Here is a 23,520-nt window from a genome sequence, read left to right as displayed (position 1 = left end):
TCTGGTCATAAAAACGGATCTGTCACTGAAAACAATGTTTTTTTTTGTTTTGACTTCACACAACCGCATCCTAACGGAGCAGATGTATCCTGATGTGTAAAATCAAAACGGATCCGCTTAACTCCGGTATTGAGATCCTCTGCTGGATCTCAATACCGGAATTAACAACGCAAGTGTGAACGTAGCCGAAGGAACATGGAACCAGTCTTGGTCTGAGGCACTTTATCTTTCTGTGCTACAAATATTATTGCCGTGCTGCAGTATAAAGGTTTGATGCACTGTCAAATAAGACTTGGCTGAAATATATTACAGTTCTTACCAGACCATTACACCGCATTAGGAAGATTTTCAGAAGAATCAAAATGAACAAAATCATCTCACTTTTCAGAGGTTACAACCACTCAGGCCCGTTTTCATCTGACCAATATCTGTAGTCATAGATAAATGTCCACGTGCTCCTAACCGTCTCTTCTAGAAACCTGATATAATAATGAAGAGCACCGAGCCATGACCGAGGAGCTCCTAAGGGTATGTTCACACGTTTAAAATCCACAGCTGAAAAAAGGTTGTTTTTTTTACTAAAATGCGTAATTTGGTGGCATTTTAAAAGGAGTTTTTCAGTGAAGTTTTTGGAATTTTTTTTTAGCAGGGGCGTTTCTCCCAGTATTTTTCAGGGCCTTCAGTGGGATAATTCAGAAGCGTTTTTGGCTGCAGAAACGCTGCTAAAAACAACTGTAACTCCAATTCTAGTGTTTTTTTCTGCTTCTCCGCTGACTTCAATGCAAAAACCACTCTCAATCCGCTTCAAATGCCTCATTCACACCACCGTATTTTCGGTTCGTGTCTGTTCTGCAGGTGAACCATTCATTTCTATGGGGCCACAGAGATGCGGACAGCACACGGATGACTTCTGTGCGCTGTCTGCATCTCTGCCACAAGTGAGAGAACTGCTAACCTCTAACAAGATGATTACAGACCGTTAATGAGATGTGCACTGAGCTAGTGCAGATTACATCTCACCAAACATGATTCCTGTGCGCAGTGCTAAGATTCAGATCCTGAGATCTGAACCTTCTGATCCTGGTCTTTACCCATTATTATACATATGGCAGGGCTTACCATGCGTTACAAGTCTGTAATATGCTTCAGTAAAGTCTACCTGTAGTTTCTGAAAACTTTTGACAAGTTAAAGTTGTTGGAGACACCCAATCACCGAAATGAAGGGGAAGAAGTGCTCAGCTAAGCATTGTGCCCCTTCAGTTGTGACTGATATACACTGATCCCTCAAGATACAATGGCCTCAGGATACAATTTTTTCAACATACAATGGTCTTTTCTGACCCATCGCAAGTTGAAACCAGACTCCACATACAATGTCTTAGACTCAGATCCAACCAAACGGCACTTCTCTGATAAAATAGCTGTATTAGATGATAGTTAGCAGCTACCGTATTCCTGACTGTTATATGTAGGACATGTTTTATCTGTTTTAGTTATTTTTCTTAAATCTTCATTTTCTCTCATCTTAGAAGATATTTTGGGGCTTTGGAACTGATTACTCGAGTTACAATGGTTTCAACATACAACGGTTGTCCCGGAACCAATTAATATTGTAACTTGAGGGAGCACTGTACATATATATATATATACACACACACACACACACTTTCCATGAGCAGTACACCACTAACCCCACCTCTATGACAACGGGATCTCCAGAGATGGCCTTCAGACACTTGGACTTGTTCAACCCAAGGCTGATGGCTCAGGCAGAAAGCATGCTATGTCTCCAAGATCCTGTAGGCAGTATGGGAGTTCTGCTGCAAGGCTTATATTCTTTGTTAAAGGGAACCTGTCATCAACTTTATGCTGACCTCACTGAGGGCAGCATAAAATAGATACAGAAATGCTGATTTCAGCGGTGTGTCACTCATGAGCTAAAAGTAAGTGGTTGCCGAGAACCAGCATCATAATCATTGCAGCCCAGGCCTTGAAAAGAGTCAAATCTACCTGAGAAGAGTCCTAGTTATTCCTAATCTCCTGCTCTCTCACCCATCTGCTGATGGTTGGCAGTTCTCTCCTAGAGAGAAAGTGAGAAATCTAGGTAGAAGCCTGTCAGTCATCAGCAGGTGGGCAGGAGAGCAGGAATTCATGAACGACCAGGACTCTTCTCAGGTGGCCGGGACTCTTTTCCAGGCCCAGTCTGCAATGACTGTGAAGTTGGTTCTCGGCAACCACTTACTTTTAACTTAGAAATGACAGACCTCTGAAATCAACTCGCCTGTCTCTACTTTATGCTGCCGTTAGTATGGGCACCATAAACTTGATGACAGGTTCCCTTTAAACGATACAGGTCCCCTATTGCATATGGTGGAAGTCTCCAACCTTTTTTAAGCCTTTTACAAACACAACAGACATGCCTATTGAAGAGGATATGGATTTTATCCTACCATTAATTGCCAGTGATATTTTGAGCTGGGGAATGCTGACCTACAGGATCCTAGGAGACCAATCTTGGATATTAATCTTAATATGCTATTCCACTTACACTTTAAATCAGTGGTCTCAAACCTGTGGCTCTTCACTGGTTGAAACTATGACTCCCAGCATGCAATGGCAGCTCCAATTTGTCAGAGCGTACTGGGACTTGTAGTTCTGCAACAGATGGAGAGCCAAAAGTTGCGAAACGATGCTTCAAATGAAATGTCTGGCTGCGCAAAGCTTGGCAACACATATATAACGTCCTGTAATATTAAACATACATACAGTGATGAAGATGATTACACAGAGTCTATGGTTCCTGAAGACAGATATTTGAGTAAAATGTTATTTATATAATTTAGATAAAAAGCTTGTCGTTTTGCTTTAAAATAAAATAAAAAATAGTAAAACTTGAACCATTTTCTGGTTGATGTGCATTTTGCATTTCATTAAGACCAATTTGAATGTATCGTCTTTTACGTTCTATTCTTCCTTTGTTTCAGCCCCTTCTGTTGAAGACTCTTCAGTGATTTTCTGGTCATTTACTGTGGGAACTGCAGAATTGTCCACTTCAGCCAGAGATTCACCTGCTGGAGCGACTTCTGAGGAGCTGCTCACCAGATCTTCAAAGGAGACTAAAGAGTTCTGCTCAGCAAGTGCATGATCCAAGACAGAGTGTGACAAGGGCATCTCCAGAGATGGTCCTTCAGACACTTTGACTTGCTCTGTGAAACAAAAATCAAATAGAGGGGTTGTCAGAATCATGGAGGTGGCAATACTGCAGGAATATAGCACTGAACACCACTGGAAGGCCATCTGTGATCGGTAGGTATTCATCCTTCAGAGACCGCACTGACTGGAATGAGGGGCTGTGGAGCTCACCGCTGTGTCCCAACCCTCATCAGGGCAATATCTGCTTCAGAGAGCTTTGAGCACATTGATGTATATGTAGGAGTGCTCAGGAGCTGAGCCCGCTCTGTACAGGGCAGGAGGCGACCGTGTTATGTATCTGACAACTCCCTGCAGAGGCCAGGATCAGAGGCAACCTCAGATGCCACAGCCAATAGCAACTGCAGCATCTAAACAGTTAGGCTGGGTTCACACGAGCAGATGCCGTGCGTGGCATCCGCTCCGTGAAAGAGTGCCAAGACCCGATGCAGACTGCAGAGGCACGAAGCATTAACATGACTGATAATGCTCCGTGCCTCTCTGTGACCTCTTTACTACAAAATCACAGTGAGATAAAGTTGTCACTGTGATTTCGTAGTAAAGAGGTCACAGAGAGGCACGGAGCATTATCAGTCATGTTAATGCTTCGTGCCTCTGCAGTCTGCATCGGGTCTTGGCACTCTTTCACGGAGCGGATGCCACGCACGGCATCCGCTCGTGTGAACCCAGCCTTACAAAGAGCGATGGGGTCTTCCTTTGTTCCTTGATAGGCCCCCTGGGACACAATCACAAAACACCAAACAGTTCTCATATCAGCCAAACATAACCTAGTGGCCTCAAACTTCTCCCAACTTAAAAGGTCACTGAGTTTTGTAAAATCTTTTGATATGTCAGAAGTGTGATCAGTAAAGGTCTGAATTCTGAGCCCCCCACGATCACTAGAATGAGGAAAGAAAAGCACGCGCATATCACGCCCTCTCTCCTTGCTGCAGAGGACAGAATCGAGACGGGCTCATAGACTCTTATTAAGCCTATCCCCTGCAGCGGGAAGAGAGAGCGCGATATGTGTGCGCTTCTCTCATCTCGTCCTAGAGGTCTAGTTCTCAGCGCTCAGACCCCCCCCCCCCACCAATCTAAACTTTTGATAGGTTTCAATGACCCTTTAAATTAAAGGGAGTCTGTCAGCAGTTTTGACCATGCTAAACTGCTAACAGTTGTGGACTTTTTATTATCAGTAGTGTGAATATAAACTTAAATTTTACTGTTATTATTTAGCTGTAGCATCCAACCAGGAGACCACTAGAGCGGTCACCCCCGACAGAGGGGAGGGGCTGTGGAGCGCATAAATGCAGCTCCGCCTCCAGAGCACTGGCAGGAAAACAACCTGGTAGAATTAGGGCGCCTTCACACCCTGCAGATTTTGTTGCAGATATTTCCGCGACTGCAGCAAAGATCCGTGTATTTCCGCTGATGTCTAAGAGCAGGTTCACACACCCCCCGATGTTGTGCGGATCCAGTCCTATAGAAAGTTGTTGCTAGTAGATAGTCCTTACCTGCCTTAAGTATTTTCACTAGTCTCTATGCAACTGAACTAAGGTGAATCAGAGTGAAACACCACAAACATATTAAAGGGGCAGGGTTATCATTATCACATTGGCAGGCTCCCCGCAGCTCACCTAGCACAGCGCTGTACATTGTATAGTGGCTGTGCTTGGTATTGCAGCTCTGCCCCATTCACTTCAATGGAGCCGAGCTGCAACTAGGCCATGTGACCGATGAACGTGTCGTCACTCGGCCTAGGAAGAAGCTGCGGCGCTCACCGAGCCCCGGCCTCTTCTGACAGCTGATCAGCGTGGGTCCTGGGAGTTGGACCCCCGCCAATCTAATCAGGATTAGATGAAGTATCCTAAGGACAGGTCATCACTATTATTTCCAGGATAACCCCTTTAGATGTCACTTCCATTTGCAGATGATTAAAGGCTACAGAAGATTTTGCTAAATGGAAAGAACGTTATGATGGACACTATGCCATCACCTTCCCAGGTAAGACAAGTTCAAGGCCGGAAGGGCACCAACGAGGACAAGCCCGCCATTAGTCTGCCATGTTGGTGGCATATACCGCAATTATTACATAATGCATACCAATATAAGCATTCAGCTCTTCAGCAGTAAGTAACTTGTCTGTGACTGCGGGAAGATCCGAAGTAACATCGAGGGCAAGCGGTGCTGTCACATCCAGCAGGTTTGTAAGATCTGGAATCTCAGGCGCCAGAATATTAGGACTCTCTGGAAATCCTAATGCAGAAAAAGAAGTCGTCAGTTTAGGAAGCAGGTCAGGAGAAACCCTGAGATTGTGGCCACGGCTAATCTCCTCAGAAACAAAAGGATTGGGCAGATGAAATCCAACTTGCCCAATCCCCATATACCTTAAATGGTTGGCCAGACCTCCCAAAATCAGCTGGTTCAGCCAACACAGATTTAATAGGCATGGACAGCCGCCAGGAAGTCTGCCACCAGAAAATTCACTGTAAAATCAGGCAGAATGCCTTGTCGGGCTAGCTCAGCTGTATGTAGTGACTTAGCGATCTATTGCTTCATTTTGAAAGAAGAGTACTTTTAGTCCATATGCAAATGAGATGCTAAGTGCACTGAGGGTGGGCCTGAGCCACTCTGTGCACTCCTGCTCCTTCCTCTCCTTCTTGATTGACAGGGTCTGGTGAGATGACTGGGCCTTGACCTTATCTATCAAGAAGAAGAGAAATGAGCTGGCAGGAGCAAGGGTGCACGGAGTGGAATGGACCTACCCTTGGTGCACTTAACTGATCATTTGCATATGGATTAAAAGTACTTTTCCCCCAGATTGAAGCATTGGATCGCTAGGTGAAAGATAAAATTACCCTACAAGACACTGGTGAATTTCCTGGTGGAGGATGACTCCTAGCCAGGCAGTACAACGTCATACGGTATCTTCTCATGACAATAACGAGATTTTTGTATAACTTACCAGTAAAATCTCTTTCTCGCTCTTTCCTTGGGGGACACAGAAGACCTTGGGTATAGCTCATCTCCCTAGGAGGCGTGACACTAAGTGAAGACTGTTAAGCCCCTCCTCCACAGCTATACCCTCAGCCTGGAGAGAGAGACTGCCAGTTGCGTGTCCAAGTAGTGAGAAAAGGCAAAGTCCCAAAAATTGGAACCAACAAGCCAACTACCCTAAGGGTAAAACAAACTCGGAAACAGTCAGAGAAGAACAATGAATGGGTGGGTGCTGTGTCCCCCAAGGAAAGAGCGAGAAAGAGATTTTACTGGTAAGTTATACAAAAATCTCGTTTTCTCGCCCAATTTCCTTGGGGGACACAGAAGACCTTGGGACGTTCAAAAGCAGTCCAAAGGGGGAGGGACCACAGCACCAAGGCGAAGCACCCGAAGGCATCAAAAAAAACCGCCGCCTGCAGACCAGGCGGCCCAAGGCAGCATACGCCGAAGCCCGAGTATGCACCCTGTAGAACTCGGTAAGGTGTGCAAGGAAGACCAGTGACCGCCTTGCACAAATGGATGGCCGAAGCCTAAAGCCTCCGGCCCAGGAAAAAACCGACGGCCCTGGCCAAATGAATGGTGACACCAAAAGCAGGACCCTGCCCTTGGTGCGGCAACCACAACAAGAGCCACTCTGAGAAAGCGGAAGAAAGCCACCCTGGAGGCCGTCAACCCTTTGTTCGGACCTCCTGGAAACATAAGAGACCGAACGTCGACAAGAGTCGGAGATCTCCAAGTAAAAACTGCAAGGCCCAAACAACGTCCAAATCGGTGAAGTGTCCGTTCCCGGGGGGGGGGGGGGGGGGGGAAGGGGAGGACGACTGCCTCAATGAAATGAAGGACAAATACCACCTTCAGAAGGAAGGAAGAGACGGAATGGAGAACAGTCCTGTCCTGGGGGAAGACAGAAGGCTCGGAACAAGAAGGGCCGCCACTCAGGCACCCGTCAGAGACACGATGGCTACAGAAACCCAACCGTACAGGACAGAAGGAGTAGAGAGAACTTCTGTAACGGCTCCAAGGAAAAATTGGAGCGCCAAGAGCCCAGTATGTAGTTCCCAGGACGGTACCGGAGGGCAGTACAAAGGAACCCAAGAGCCGCTCCATGGAAGAAGTTCCTGACAGGCCCAGAGGGACGGGAAACGCTGAAAGAGGAAGGACAGGAATGACACTTGATACTTCAAGCAACAGAGTCCCAGCCCCAGGTCCAGGCCGGACTGGAGAAAGACAGAACCATGGAGAAAGGCAGAGTGGGGGAACGCCCAGCTTCCCACAGAACCCCAGGTAAAGCCCTAAGTCCTACCACACTAGCGAGCCCACTAGAGTCGCCTGGGCAAGCGGGTGAAAACCCAATGATCAGGCGCGGACCAGTAACACAGGTAGAACAGTCGGTAGAACTGGTCCCGTCGGCCCCCGAGCAAGGTTGTCCCGTATCCCCCCAGAGTGGGGAAGCAGAAGGACAAACGGACAGGAACCGAAGGGTCCGCCCAGCAACCGCCAGGACAAGACAGGCTAAAGCCGAAGCCAATGTAGCCACCACAGGAAGACAGACTACAGTTCCGGTGTGGGAGATCAAAAGACAATCCTGACCAAATGGTAGTCCTCCCAAGTTACCGAGAAGGTGAATCCAAAGCCGAAACATTGCCTAGAATGGAAAAAACGCAATCTGCACCCAGCGGGAGGACAGAAAGCGGTAGACCCGGTAACTAGGCACACAGCTAGTACAGCCAGTGTGGACAAGGGAGACTGAAAAGGAACACCATAACCATCCAAATGAACAAACATGCTCTCCCCAGAGGGAAGGGCAGTGAAGGAACAGCCTCTGAAGCGTGGCCGGAACAGACGCCACATCGGAATGATCTGTACCGAGTGGGAGTCAAACAGAGCCGGCGAGAAAAGGCAGGCGAGACAGAGGCCGGTATAACACCCTCCAACCAAAAAAGGGGGAGTGGGCAACAGAGAGGCCATAGGACAGCTCAAAAGCAGAACACCGCTACACAGAGACGCCCGGTTCACCGCCACGCAGAAGGCGAATACCCTGAAGAACCCAAGGTGGAGGTCCCCCGGACCTGTATAAGCGAGCACCCAAGAGAAGTTGGGTGACCTTCCCAAGAAGAGCGGCCCGAACCTGGTAGCAGATCAGACTGAAGCACCGAGGGCGCCAATCCGGAAAGAATCATACCACACTGCACCAAAATGATCTCCTTAGAGAATAGTGCAAGGCTTGCGGCAATCATCGTATCCCAAGAGAAAAAGAATGTCGCAGGAGGAAGGAGGCTACGTACGAGTAGCCCCGTAAGCAGTGAGAAGGCCAACCTACCTACAGGACGAGAAGGCATACACGGCCCAAACAACGCACAAGAACGTCCGCTCACTGCAAAAATATAACACCGCGAAGAGGGCCAGCCACAGAGTGCCACAGTATCTACGGGAGTGCAAACTGAAAGGAGTTATGCACAAGACTAATATGGAATGCGATGGAACGCAAACTGACCGCCCCGAAAGGGAGGAAATGTACCTGGCAAACTGCAGTGGGCAAGAATGCAAAGGCCTGCCCCAAAAAGGGGGAAATGCCCAAGGCCGTACCTACGTCAGAGAAGTAGGGCATACCGTACTTCGCCCAGAAAGGCGCCATGCACATGGCCACACAGTATCCAGCGGAAACGCAGGAGGTCCACCTAGGGAAAGGGGGACATGCATAGGGCTATCCTAGCATTAAGTGAGTGTGCAACAATTCACCCAACACCGAAATTTCGTGAGAGTGTAACTACTCCGCCAATGAAGGGGAACATGTGCAAGTCCAGTACAGCACATACAAGGACAGCCTTGAATCTTGTGAGCGTGCAAAATTCCACCCATGGAATGAGGGGTGGTCACGCACAAGGCCAGCACCGTATCCAAGGGGAGCGCAAGCGTTCCGCCCATGTTAGAGGCCATGCTCAAGGCCAGCAACGTATCTGATGAGCGTAGTATGCCGCCCAGAAAAGGAAGGGGGGGGGAATCATGCACAAGGCCAGCATCGCATTCAGGGAGAATGCGAGCAGTCGGTGAGAATGTGTGTATGCCACCTGAAGGAGGCATGCCCATGGCCGGCAGCGAATCCAGTGAGAGTGCGTACACCGCCCACGGAAGGGGGGGGTCATGATGTGGCCGACGGTGGATCCAGAGAGAGTGCATGTATAGGGGTCATGCACATGGCCAACAATGTACAGGCGAGAGAACAACCACCGACCGAGGGAGTGTATGTATGCCGCCACCCGGGAAGGAGGCATGCCCAAGGCCGGTAGTGAATCCAATGAGAGTACATCATATCGCCTATGGAAGGTGGTCATGCACACGGCTGGCAGTGAATCCAGTGAGAGTGCCGAATGCCGTCCACAGAAGGGAGTCATGCCTATGGCAGGCAGCGAATCCAGAGAGAGTGCAGCGTTCCGCCTAAGGAAGGGGGTCGTGCACATGGCCAGCACCGTATCCGGTGAAAGTGCAGTATTCCGCCTAAAAAAGGGGGGTCACGCACATGATCGGCAACGAATCCAGTGAGAGTGTAGCGTTCCGCCTATGGAAGGGGGGCACGCACATGGCCAGCAGCGAATCCAGTGAGAGTGCCGTGTTCCACCTATGTAAGGGGGTCGTGCACATGGCCAGCATTGTATCCGGAGAAACTGCAGTAGGCCGCCAAAGAAAGGGGGATCATGCACAAGGCCAACCCGCAGTTAGGGAGAGTGCAGTATCCCGCCCAGGAGGGGGGTCCTGCACATGGCAGGCACCATAACTGGAGAGGGTGACGAATGTTGCCTACAGAGAAGGCATGCACCTTGACCAGCGCCGTAGCGCGGAGGGGGCAAAAAAAACCCCAGAAGGGGAAAAAAAGAACCTGGCAGCGCCGCAGCCGGGGAGCGCGACACCATGCCGCCTATGGAAGGGGGGCATGTATACAGGCAGCACTCTGAGATGAGGCTGCAGCGTCCTGCGCAGCCCACAAGTCATATATATATAATAATTTTATTTTTATTTTTTTTAAACACACAGCCTCACTGAGGCAGATGCCACCTACAGGGCACAGATCCACCCATACAGGCCCATCCTCTGTGGGCGGGGGAACCTCCAGGCGGGAAAAATTCGCGCCTGGAGAAGTTCCAGCCCCCTCCAACAGAGGCCTGAATTTTTGCGGCCTAGTAGGCCGTGAAGCTGGGGCCTAAATTTTTAGCGGCGCCCGGCGAACCGGGGCCGCACAGTATTTAAAGTAGCGGCCGGGCCTACGGAGCGGCACATACCGGCCGCGGGTGCCCACCCCGCGGGCCGGAAGAGCCGGGGCCTAAATTTTTAGCGGCGCCCGGCTGACCGGGGCCGCAAGTACTTAAAGTACCAGCCGGGCCTACGGAGCGGCACATACCGGCCGCGGGTGCCCACCCCGCGAGCCGGGGACCCGGATAGAGCGGGATCGTCTTGAAGTGGAACACAAGACTTCGGCGCCCGGCCGACCGGAAGGTTCCGACGGTCGGCCGGGGCTGTTGAAGCGCTCCTTTGCAGGCCACGGTGCCCACCCAGCTGTCCGGAAGTCAGGACCCTGCACCCGGCAGCCATTTTACCCCTGGAGCGGGCCCCTGGCCTAGAACAGCGCTCCATATGATTTCACCCCTGCCGGCAGCTACAACCACCTTTCCCCTGGACCGGTGCCCGTGAGAGCAGGGAGGGTCAGTGGCAACAAGGCGCGGGCCCTCTGGCCCTGAAGTAGTGGCCGGTAAGAGGGAGGGGGACCCTGAGACCGGGTCTGTGAGGGTGGGACGCCTGCATGACCCCTCCGTCAGGGGCAGCTAGGTGCGGACCTCCGCAGCTCCCTAGGCATTCCTCTTGTAGGAACAAGGGTGCCAATGTCCTGGAGGCCAGGAGAGAGGGAGCAGATGTCGCCCTGCGGCAGCCCAGGGCCAGCCTAGGTCTAGCAGGGACAGAAGGGTCCATAGGCCCAGTATAGGGTCAGGCACGCAGGAGACCGAGGGGGGGGGGGGGGGACGTAGGGCTGGAGAAGCCGATCTCTCACCATAGCCGTCTTCACCCTCGGTCCGTTCCAGCAGGGTCGCCCCTTCAGCTACTGGCACCGTAGTGGCAGGACGCCGGGGGAGGGACTTGGCGTGCGGGCGACCCTTGCGCTGGCGGGATGCAGGGGAGCTGGGCTGCCCTGGTCCACCTTGCCTTCTGTGGGGGAGGCAGCAGTGCGGGTGACCGGCACTGGCGCAGCTCAACCCCGGGAGAACAGAGAGGTCTAGTGCGTCTCTGTTATCCCTGATGATCTGGAACAAAAAGAAAATAAAACAAAGTAAAAATCTAAAATTGAAACAAGGAGAAAACAGCCCTGCAGAGCAGAGAGTGTCTTGCCTCCTTGGACACTAAGCAAAAACTGGCAGTCTCTCTCTCCAGGCTGAGGGTATAGCTGTGGAGGAGGGGCTTAACAGTCTTCACTTAGTGTCACGCCTCCTAGGGAGATGAGCTATACCCAAGGTCTTCTGTGTCCCCCAAGGAAATTGGGCGAGAAAACTGGCCATAATAACAGATAATAGATCAATATAAAGGATGATTATTTTCTCAATTTACTACCTGGATTTACAACTCTTTGTACAGGTGGGGGCAGAACCAGGGCAGCTTCTCCAGGATGAACATGTGCATCTGACAGCTGGTGGGCTTCTGCAGCCGCTTCTGTGTGGGTTTCTGGGGCCAACAGAGGAGCCTGCCAACAGAATACAAACATCATTTTTTTAGATTTAACATAAGCAACTTCCTCAAAAAGTAAGCCGAGTATATAGCTCTTAAAGTGTATGCGAAGTACAAAACTATGGGTTGTGACCATTGTCAGCCCCCATGTAAGCAGACAGATGACTGTGTAAGGCTGGGTGCACATCTGCGCTGTGAACTCCGGCAGTCCTTTCCAGTGGAGGAACAGACTGGTGGATACCACAGTGCACTGCCGGATCCCTATTCACTGTAATGGGATCCGGCGGTAATCTGGCATATATGCCGACTTTCGGCCGGACAAAAAAAAATCTTGCGTGTAGCATTTTTTGGTCCAACTGAAAGCCAGCATGTACACCGGATACCACAGTGCCGGAGTACACAACGCAGATGTGAATCCAGCCTAATCCATGTTCAGCCTGAATGTTGAATTATTGGTGGTCATTAGATAGCGGAGAACATTCATTTTACTTTGTTGTTAAAGGGAACCTGTCACGTTGAACATGGTGTCTGAACTGCAGGCAGCAGGTTATAGAGCAGGAGGAGCAGAGCAGATTGATATATAGTGTTATGGGAAAAGATGCAGTAAAACTTATATTCCTGTTCATTCAGGGCTTTGAAGTCACGAAGGCAGTTCTATCAATGACTGACAGCCTTCCCTCTATGAGGAGACGGTCCTATCAGTGATTGACAGCCTTCCCTCTATGAGGAGACGGTCCTATCAGTGATTGACAGCCTTCCCTCTATGAGGAGACGGTCCTATCAGTGATTGACAGACTTCCTCTATGAGGAGACGGTCCTATCAGTGACTGACAGCCTTCCTCTATGAGGAGACGGTCCTATCAGTGAATGACAGCCTTCCCTCTATGAGGAGACGGTCCTATCAGTGAATGACAGCCTTCCCTCTATGAGGAGACGGTCCTATCAGTGAATGACAGCCTTCCCTCTATGAGGAGACGGTCCTATCAGTGACTGACAGCCTTCCCTCTATGAGGAGGCGGTCCTATCAGTGACTGACAGCCTTCCCTCTATGAGGAGACGGTCCTATCAGTGACTGACAGCCTTCCTCTAAGAGGAGGAGGTCCTATCAGTGACTGACAGACTTCCCTCTATGAGGAGATGGTCCTATCAGTGACTGACAGCCTTCCCTCTATGAGGAGGCGGTCCTATCAGTGACTGACAGCCTTCCCTCTATGAGGAGGCGGTCCTATCTGTGACTGACAGCCTTCCCTCTATGAGGAGGCGGTCCTATCAGTGACTGACAGCCTTCCCTCTATAAGGAGGCGGTCCTATCAGTGACTGACAGCCTTCCCTCTATGACAGTGCACACAGATAGCTGTCAGTCACTGATAGGACCGCCTCCTGGACTTCAAAACCCAGAATGAGCAGGAATATAAATGAATGAAATACAAGTTTTCCTGAATCTTATGCTACAAAACGATATATCAATCTGCTCAGCTCCTCCTGCTCTATAACCTGCTGCCTCAAAGGCCATGTTCAATGTGACAGGTTCCCTTTAACTTGGCCGCTAAAGCACTACTCAGACCTAGCACCAATAAAAAGTGATATCAAGAATAGTATTACCTCCATTTAGCACACAAAGCACATAAAAGTTGGAGCTTACTTTTAAAACAAAAAAAGATGAAGAGGCAGAGGAGCCAGAAATGTAATATAGAAGCATACAAATACTGCCAGTATGGCTGTGTCCTCCACACAGTCTGACTACTTTGGACAACACCCAACAATAAGGTGATCACAGTTTGTTCTGCTGCAAAGACCTCCATCGATCGCTGTAATCTGAGTAGGAACCTGGCAGTAAAGCCCCTTTCACACAAGCAAGTTCCACGCATTGGACTCAGCGAGAGCACCCGTCCTGACCTCCCAGCACTGCCAGGTCGCATAGCATTATATTGATTTATGATGCTATGTAACCCTTGCACCAGAAATCTAGAATGTATTGTATACCACTGACATAATGCTGTAAGTGTTATACAATACATTCCAGAACTGTAACGGTTAGATAGCATCGTAAATCAATATAATGCTATGCGACCCGGCAGTGCTGGGAGGTCAGGACGGGTGCTCTCCAATGCGTGGAACTCGCTTGTGTGAAAGGGGCCTAAATGTTCCGTTTCCCTGCAGCGCCACCACAGAACAAATGAAGCATTGCATAGTTCAAGATTAAGGGTTCTTTCACACGAGCGGATGCCGTGCGGGTAATCTGCTGCGTGAAAGACAGCCAAGCCTCGCTCCGGACAGCAGAGACACGGAGCCTCTCTGTGACCTTTTTACTACAAAATCACAGTGAGATAAAGTTGTCACCGTGATTTTGTAGTAAAAATATCACAGAGGCAAAGAGCATTATCATTCATGGTAATGCTCGGTGTCTCTGCTGTCCAGAGCGCGGCTTGGCTCTCTTTCACGCTGCGGATTCCACGCATGGGAACTGCTCGTGTGAAAGAGCCCTAAATCAATGAGCTTCAGAGAGACAGGCTCTACATGGCCTCTATCCGCTGTGGTTAATGAATGACAGTCTTCGTACCTCACTGTATCCATTGGTTGGGGGCACAATAGGTTCTTCCGCTGGTAGTGGTGAAGGGGGCTTTATCTCGTAATTTTGGGTTGGGGTGACAGGTTGTGAGGGAATGCGATGCAAGTATCCATATCCAATGCCACATCCCAAACTAGAAGGACAAAGAGAAGCATCAGACATCAAAGCTGCATTTACATGTCAGATCAGTGCCCGATGCAACAATGGCATTTATGCCCCAATTTTGAAGGAAAATGTGATTATTGCCAGTGTAGGAAAAGTCAGGCGCTAAACATCCACATTTCACAAACTATGTACAGTCACCTGTGAGGGGAACGGGTCATCAGAAAGGACCTATTGTTAAAATCAATTTTCATATTAAACATACTGCTTAGTTTAACTCCTTCTGCTTCTTGCAGAACATCAGTCAAACCCACCGCTTTTGTGGGGACCAACCATATAACGTGTACGGGGGTGTCCCAACTCTTCTACGGTGCCGAAATAGAGAGAAGTATCAGGTATTTGGATTTCAACGTGCCCAATCCTTTTGCTCTCGGGGATACAAGCGGGCTCTAGAGCATTCAAGAAGCTGCTTACGTCCCCCATTCAGAAGACACGCAAGCTCGGTCAGCAATCTTGAGCACGGGGAGGGTTGGGGGAAACAACTGTTGGCTGAACAAGTCTATCTCAAACGTATGACCAGCTTAAGAAAAGAGTGATAATTCCTATTCTGTAGAGATCACTACTCAGCAGTCATCTCATTATCCTCACAGGCAGGGATTACAAGGAAAGATAACATATACAGGTTCCAATGGTCCGTGTGGATGCTGCAAAGCAAATCCAAGAATGCTGCCGCTTAGGCAAGATGGCCGCCCACCTAAACATGTACAGAAAATGGAATAAAAATCTACAAAAATATCAGTATCTGATTTTAATTAGTGACATGAAATATAAGTGATATATTAACTTTAAAGAGTAGCCATCACCTCTCCTGACATGTCAGTTTAGTAACCACTTGCATTCCCCAAGAAATAACAATTCTGGGGCATCTTTTCTTATAGCTCTAAGTTGTGACAATCCTCTATTATTTAAGTTTACAAATGAAGTGCCAGTGGTCTGCAACAAATGTCCAACTGGACGTTACCCATGGGGGGGGGGGGGGGGGGGGGCACAGGCTGACACAAGCAGCACTGACTGGATAGTGTCAGACTGTGCAGGACATGCCCCCAACTGGTAACACCCAGATGGACCTTTATTGCAGACTGCTGGAAATTCATTCATAATTTCTCGTAGGAATAATAGATAAATGGCACAACAGAGTTATCTGAAAAGATGATCTAGAATGTTACTACCTGCCTAATGCAAAACAGACAGACAGGAGGGCTGACAGGTCCTCTTTAAGATGTCTGTGGACAATGCACAAGTACACAGCGGATTCTTTTATCTGGTACACTGATGTGCAGGACCCAACCATCTCGACAGGCAATACGGACTAATAATGGGGTTCTTCCTGATGTTTTGATGGCAAGAACAGCACTGCATGCTGTGCTCCTCTTCCCATGTTATCTGACAGAATTTCCAATAGAGCCTCTAATGCGATCCGTGCCAGCCTCTAACGGCAGTGCCATCCGTGCCAGCCTCTAACGGCAGTGCCATCCGTGTACCAGCTTCTAACGGCAGTGCCATCCGTGTACCAGCTTCTAACGGCAGTGCCATCCGTGTACCAGCCTCTAACGGCAGTGCCATCCGTGTACCAGCCTCTAACGGCAGTGCCATCCGTGTACCAGCCTCTAACGGCAGTGCCATCCGTGTACCAGCCTCTAACGGCAGTGCCATCCGTGTACCAGCCTCTAACGGCAGTGCCATCTATGGGAGCCTCTAATGGCAGTGCCATCCGTGAGAGCCTCTAACGGCAGTGCCATCCATTAGGATAATACAGTTTTGTGCATAGGTGTAAGTAACACTATTTTGTTTTCTGACCAGTGGCATCGAATGGTGTGACTGAAAACCATCACACATGTACGAGACGGCACTGGCCTGAATTTGACGTGTTCTGTACATGCTTCTGCATGGACTAGGTAAACCACAGTACCTTCCTTCCCCACCCCAGGCTCCATTAGGGGTCACGTAAACCTCTCGGCATGAATCAGTCTCTGTGTTGTAGACCAGCAGCTTCAGTGGTTTCCCTTCGTGAGACTCTATCAAAGCGTAGAAATCCTCGGACTAGATTGGAAAATACAAGAAATATTTTCTTAGTCTCCTGCTCTGGAAGTGGGGAAACAAAGAGACCGTTACTAAGGCCATTAGCTGGAGGGTGGCCACACACTACTGACATGGTGGTCATCAAAAACGAGCCACCTCTCCTGCACTGAGAAATTAATGACTCCACAAGAAGGGTTGTCTTCTGCCAAACTAGACGGGAGTGATGGGCCCCAGGGGCTCCAAGAAGCAAACTGGCTAGGCAGCACCCGCTTTCCTTCATTCAAACAGCAAACAGTGGACACAGAGCATCCCTACCCTGGTCAAGTGATGCCACACAGCATCGGGGTCCTGAATCCTGCAGTACATTTACTAATTGCCCCTGGTGTATTATATGCTGACTGTACACAGCCATGCTGTTATGTATACCAGGATGCTGACTGTACGTGGGCAGGCTGTTATGTTCCTGGTTACAGCAGTACATTTACTAATTGCCCCTGGTGTATTATACCAGGATGCTGACTGTACACGGGCATGATGTTATGTATACCAGGATGCTGACTGTACACGGGCATGCTGTTATGTATACCAGGATGCTGACTGTACACGGGCATGATGTTATGTATACCAGGATGCTGACTGTACACGGGCATGATGTTATGTATACCAGGATGCTGACTGTACACGGGCATGCTGTTATGTATACCAGGATGCTGACTGTACACGGGCATGATGTTATGTATACCAGGATGCTGACTGTACACGGGCATGCTGTTATGTATACCAGGATGCTGACTGTACACGGGCATGCTGTTATGTATACCAGGATGCTGACTGTATGTGGGCATGCTGTTATGTATACCAGGATGCTGACTGAACGTGGGCATGCTGTTATGTTCCTGGTTACAGCAGTACATTTACTAATTGCCCCTGGTGTATTATACCAGGATGCTGACTGTACACGGGCATGCTGTTATGTATACCAGGATGCTGACTGTACACGGGCATGCTGTTATGTATACCAGGATGCTGACAGTACGTGGGCATGCCGTTATGTATACCAGGATTCTGACTGTACACAGGCATGATGTTATGTATACCAGGATGCTGACAGTACGTGGGCATGCCGTTATGTATACCAGGATACTGACTGTATGTGAGCATGCTGTTATGTATACCAGGATGCTGACTGTATGTGGGCATGCTGTTACGTTCCTGGTTACAGCAGTACATTTACTAATTGCCCCTGGTGTATTATACCAGGATGCTGGCTGTACACGGGCATGCTGCTATGTATACCAGGATGCTGACTGTATGTGGGCATGCTGTTATGTATACCAGGATGCTGGCTGTACACGGGCATGCTGCTATGTATACCAGGATGCTGACTGTATGTGGGCATGCTGTTATGTATACCAGGATGCTGACTGTATGTGGGCATGCTGTTATGTATACCAGGATGCTGACTGTATGTGGGCATGCTGTTATGTATACCAGGATGCTGACTGTATGTGGGCATGCTGTTATGTATACCAGGATGCTGACTGTATGTGGGCATGCTGTTATGTATACCAGGATGCTGACTGTACGTGGGCATGCTGCTATGTATACCAGGATGCTGACTGTATGTGGGCATGCTGTTATGTATACCAGGATGCTGACTGTACGTGGGCATGCTGTTACGTTCCTGGTTACACATAGTTCATGGGCAGCTCCCTTACAACACCAACTGTGCCAATTTTTTTTACACAAATCTGTAACGCCCAACAACTGTAACATGGATGATCTCACTCATCTGCTTTCTGGAAAAAAAAAATTTAACACGTACCTCTTGCAAAATCTGATCGGATCCCACAATATAATCTGTGTACGCCTGTAGGCCAGCCAGTGCTGCCGGTGAATTTGGCTCCACATCCTGTAGAAAAATAGAGAATCATCAGAATCTGGACGTTCCTGCCCCAGTATACATATATGTGCACAGCGGCCTCCTCATTCCCATGTTCTCTATGGCTTCAGGCACACGACTGTGCTTTTCATTCATGTGCCAACTACACGAGCCCATTCATTTCTAAGGGGCCATGCACACAAATATTTACTGCAGATTAGTGTGGCCATTCTGCAAATGATAGAACATGTCCTATTCTTGTCCATATTATAGATGAGAATCGCCTATTCTCTTGATGGGAGTGAGAAAAACAACAGAATGCACGAAGAAGGCAAAAATACGGACCTGGCCGCGTGCATTTGAGCGATCTCATTTGTGTACCCTGCTCAAGGGGCACATTCATACATTGTAACTGGGTCAGGATTTCAGTAAGATTTTTCATTCTGAAAAGGCTGCCATTAAAGGGGTTGTCCAGCCTTGGAGAAGACAATGAGGTCTGCGATTGGCAGCAGTGATCACGGAACCAAGCCACTTCATGGTCCTGCAGGGACCGGAAGCAGCTGGGAATGGGCCAGCAGGCACAGGAACCCCAGGATTTGTTGTCTCCAAATATGGACAACCCCTTTAAAGCGATTTATATAGAATTAACCCGTGTAATTTGTCCCATGCCGAGTTTCTTGAAAACCGCAGCGTTTCGCAAAAAGAGGGGTCACAAGGCGTCCTTCATTTCATTGGTATTGAAGGAAATCGCAGAACTCCTAATTCAAGCAATGGCTTGAAAAAGACCTTGTAGGGTCGAAACGTTGCACATTTTGGTGAATAAAATGCAGAATCTTTGAAGAGTTAGGAGTGCTGCGGTTTCCTTCAATATCCTTGAACAACGGGGGAACTACAGACTGGTTCCCATCACCGCTGGCACCACCACCACATTGGACATTTTTTCCGTAAGTGCTGCTACAAATCTTCTAGTATTTTTATCCTCATTTCATTGGAACACGCACATCGTGACTACACCGTTGCTTAGAGGTGCACATTTACCTGCTGCACAATGACTAGGCTTTTGGCCACAGCACCGAAGGGAAGAATGTATTAAGACAACATTGCCTAAAAACAAACCCCACTGGCGTACCCTGTGCCAGAGTTTTTAAGAGGTAATAATTCTGGGTCATCTTCAGGAGGTCCATGCCACAGAAAATTAAATCTATGCGAGCAGGGAAGCTGGCAGAGATTTCAGGTATAATGTACGCCATTTTTTTGGTGCATATGCTGGTACATGTGTCATCCGCAGGTCGCCCCATACCTGCTAAGAAGTGGTGAGGGTGGTGAAAAAAAAAGCAAAAAAATTGGTTGCGAAATGGCACTTGCGCCAAAGTTTGCCACTTTTGCACACCAGTGTGAAACCACACTGACATTGGCGCTGGCCTGTTTTACCATCTTACTCTACTGGTGTTGGCATGCAACACGTATGCTCTATGGGCACCTAAAGACCTCTCTGTATTCTCCAATAAACATAATAAATGGATAGGTCATGGCATCTTATCTGACCCCGCACTGAAGACAGGATTGATATAGGTCATACCAGCACATGCCACACATGTTCATTCGCCCCTTGGAAGCTGCAGAATCTGACGCTGGCCCCTAGGAGCCCTTGGCCTCCCCACATGTTGCTGGGGGTGACCTCCACCTCTCGCACTTTTATCGTCTTTGTGTTGTAGACCTCCAGCTTCACAGGCTTCTCCATGTTGGCTTTCAAGAGATCTTTGAACATGCTGTTCTCCTTGTTCTGAAAAGAATGGAAACACTGGTTTACAGGACAGCAGGATGTATACTGCACACGTACCATCCCATCCCAAGCCGCACAATACTGAGAAAACACTTTTCAAAGGGCTTATGCCAAGATTGATGCAAAAAAAATCTGAGATCTGAGATCATATAGTACATGACAACATCTTTCTAACAAAGCTGGAACCAGCCCTGCACCTCACATGGATCCAGAGATCTCCCCATTCATTGCTCCAATTAATCTGGTAGATTTATTTCAGGTTGGCAGTTCAGGGGACGTGTCCTTTCTGCTGTAGCTCGCTCCCTGTAACTGCCACAGCTTCTAATAGAAGATATGACTGGTGACAATTGAAGATGTAAACTGAGCGTGTTCTACCAACCAAATGAGGTGGACAGAGAAATAATGAAAAGAACAAACAGCAGGTGGCGCTACACAGATACATTTTATTTAATAGCTCAGTTGCTATACAAAATTTTTAATTCCATGCGATTACAAAAGTATTCAGGGCCAGTTGCTGGTTTGAAAAATGCTGAATATTTTTTTTGTGGGACAACCCCTTCAAACGGGAATTCTGGCTTCAGCAAATAAATATATGGTTCCGTATACAAGAGAAGAGAGAAGTACGACTGTGTACACTGGCTCCAAGCCTGTAGCTGTCAGATACAAGTTAGGGACTGTACAAGGGGATGTATCACTACATATGGTGCTCATTGCATAGATCATAATAAATATGGAATTGTTTGCCATTGATACGCTGTTAATCCTATTAATGACCAATGACATACATCTACATCACTGGTCGCGTAAAAAGATGATCAAAAAGTTCTATGTAGAAGTAAAAGCTATAGGTGACCTCACAAAAGAATTTCCAAGGCATTAGATATACCATGGAACACAGTGAAGACAGTCATCATCAAGTGGAGAAAATATGGCACAACAGTGACATTACCAAGAGCTGGACTTCCCTCCAAAATTGATGAAAAGATGAGAAGAAAGCTTGTCTGGGAGGCTACCAAGAGGCCTACAGCAACATTAAAGGACCTGCAGGAATATCTGGCAAGTACTGGCTGTGTGGTCCATGTGACAACAATCTCCCGTATTCTTCATATGTCTGGGCTATGGGGTAGAGTGGCAAGACGGAAGCCTTTTCTTACGAAGAAAACATCCAAGCCAGGCTACATTTTGCAAAAACACATCTGAAGTCTCCCAAAAGCATGTGGGAAAAGGTGTTATGGGCTGATGAAACCAAGGTTGAACTTTTTGGCCATAATTCCAAAAGATATATTTGGCCCAAAAACAACACTGCACATCACCAAAAGAACACCATACCCACAGTGAAGCATGGTGGTAGCAGCATCATGCCAAGGGGCTGTTTTTCTTCAGCTGGAACTGGGGCCTTAGTTAAGCTAGAGGGAATTATGAACAGTTCCAAATACCAGTCAATATTGGCACAAAACCTTCAGGCTTCTGCTGGAAAGCTGAACATGAATAGGAACTTCATCTTTCAGCATGACAACGACCCAAAGCATACATCCAAATCAACAAAGGAATGGCTTCACCAGAAGAAGATTAAAGTTTTGGAATGGCCCAGCCAGAGCCCAAACCTTAATCCGATTGAATATCTGTGGGGTGATCTGAAGAGGGCTGTGCACAGGAGATGCCCTCGCAATCTGACAGATTTGGAGTGTTTGTGAAAGAAGAGTGGGCCAAGTCAAAATGTGCCATGCTGATAGACTGATACCCAAAAAGGCTGAGTGCTGTAATAAAATCAAAAGGTGCTTCAACAAAGTATTAGTTTAAAGGGAGTCTGTCACCTACATAACATGTTTTAAACTGATGATATCGCTCTGTGGGAGGCAGATCCACAACACTGATGGTACCCATGTTTAGTTTTTCAGAGCCTCCAAAGTACCTAAAATAAAGTTTTAAAAATATGCAAATTACCTATCGCAAGTGCCCAGGGGCGGAGAGTGTGCTGCACGTGCCCAGTGCTCCCCGCCTTACTTGCTCCTGACTCCTCCCCTCTGTATCGTCCGGCCAGCCCTGTATCCTTGCTGGGTCATTCTCATCTCCATTCATAATCTAGTGCCTGTTCGCTTCACCGCCGGGTCCGGGCATGTGCAGTACATTGCCCACTGTGGGCAGAGGCATACTGATATGCCGTGCGCATGCGCCAGTTACGTACACCCGCGGTAAAGCGCACAGGCTCTGGATTATGAATGGAGACGAAAATGACGCCGCCAGGATACAGGGCTGGCCGGACGATACAGAGGGGAGGAGTCAGGAGCAAGTAAGGCGGGGAGCACTGGGCACGTGCAGCACACTCTCCGCCCCTGGGCACTTGCGATAGGTAATTTGCATATTTTTAAAACTTTATTTTAGGTACTTTGGAGGCTCTGAAAAACTAAACATGGGTACCATCAGTGTTGTGGATCTGCCTCCCACAGAGCGATATCATCAGTTTAAAACATGTTATGTAGGTGACAGACTCTTTTAAGGGTGTGCACACTTATGCAACCATATTATTTTATTTTTATATATTTTTCTTCCCTCTACTGTTCTACAGCTGAGGATAATGATTGATGTGTCACACACCTGCATATCACAGTGTACGGGTGATGTGCAGCTGTATGGCGCGTTACTGTTGCAGCCAATCACTGCAGAGGAAAACCGCTGAGGCAGTGATTGGCTGCAGCGGTCTTGAGCCATCACCATTACATACTATAAACAAGCAGAAAGAAGCAGGAGGACCAGACCTACATTGGAGAAAGGGGCAAGTATAACATTATTTTAGAAAATTGTAGCGTTCGTCCAGGATTTTTTATTTTTTTTTCTTCTTAGACAATCCCTGCAATATACTTACATTGACGCCAGAGAGCTGGAGTAGATTTTTACAGATTCCAAAATTTTGCATAGTCACTAAGTTATTTAATAAAATGTATCTGTGTAGCGCCACCTGCTGTTTGCTTTTTTTCCTCACAGATGTGAATAGACATGCCCAGTTCCATCCTTTAACTGCTACCAGCTGCAGCAGAAAGAACACGCCCCTGAGCTGCAAGCTTGAAATAAATCTATCAGAGCCTCTGGAGCAATGAATGGGGAGATCTCTGGATCCGTGTGAGGTACAGGGCTGGTTCTAGCTTTGTTAGAAATAGATTGTCAGACCAGGCACGTAGGATTTCAGCTCCCGATCCTTTTGTTCTGGCAAGAGAT

At 48.3% G+C, this 23,520-nt stretch overlaps 1 protein-coding gene across 1 annotated transcript in view; it reads right to left on the bottom strand.

The window, feature by feature from the left end:
* Positions 1–2,333: 2,333 nt before the first annotated feature.
* Positions 2,334–23,520, bottom strand: part of GORASP1 (golgi reassembly stacking protein 1) — a 46,191-nt gene continuing 25,004 nt past the window's right edge. The window contains exons 3-9 of the mRNA XM_040433795.1: positions 20,104–20,307; positions 18,468–18,554; positions 16,533–16,663; positions 14,453–14,594; positions 11,779–11,908; positions 5,293–5,445; positions 2,334–3,206 (exon numbers count right to left, since the gene is read on the bottom strand). Coding sequence (XP_040289729.1) covers positions 2,965–3,206; positions 5,293–5,445; positions 11,779–11,908; positions 14,453–14,594; positions 16,533–16,663; positions 18,468–18,554; positions 20,104–20,307 — 1,089 coding nt within the window. The 3' untranslated portion in view covers positions 2,334–2,964. The remainder of the gene's footprint in view (positions 3,207–5,292; positions 5,446–11,778; positions 11,909–14,452; positions 14,595–16,532; positions 16,664–18,467; positions 18,555–20,103; positions 20,308–23,520) is intronic.

This window comes from Bufo bufo, chromosome 5 (assembly GCF_905171765.1).
Source record: "Bufo bufo chromosome 5, aBufBuf1.1, whole genome shotgun sequence".
In the NCBI taxonomy this organism is placed as follows: domain Eukaryota; kingdom Metazoa; phylum Chordata; class Amphibia; order Anura; family Bufonidae; genus Bufo; species Bufo bufo.
The sequence above is the reverse complement of the archived record's forward strand: the minus strand, read 5'-3'. Positions and strand labels throughout refer to the sequence as shown.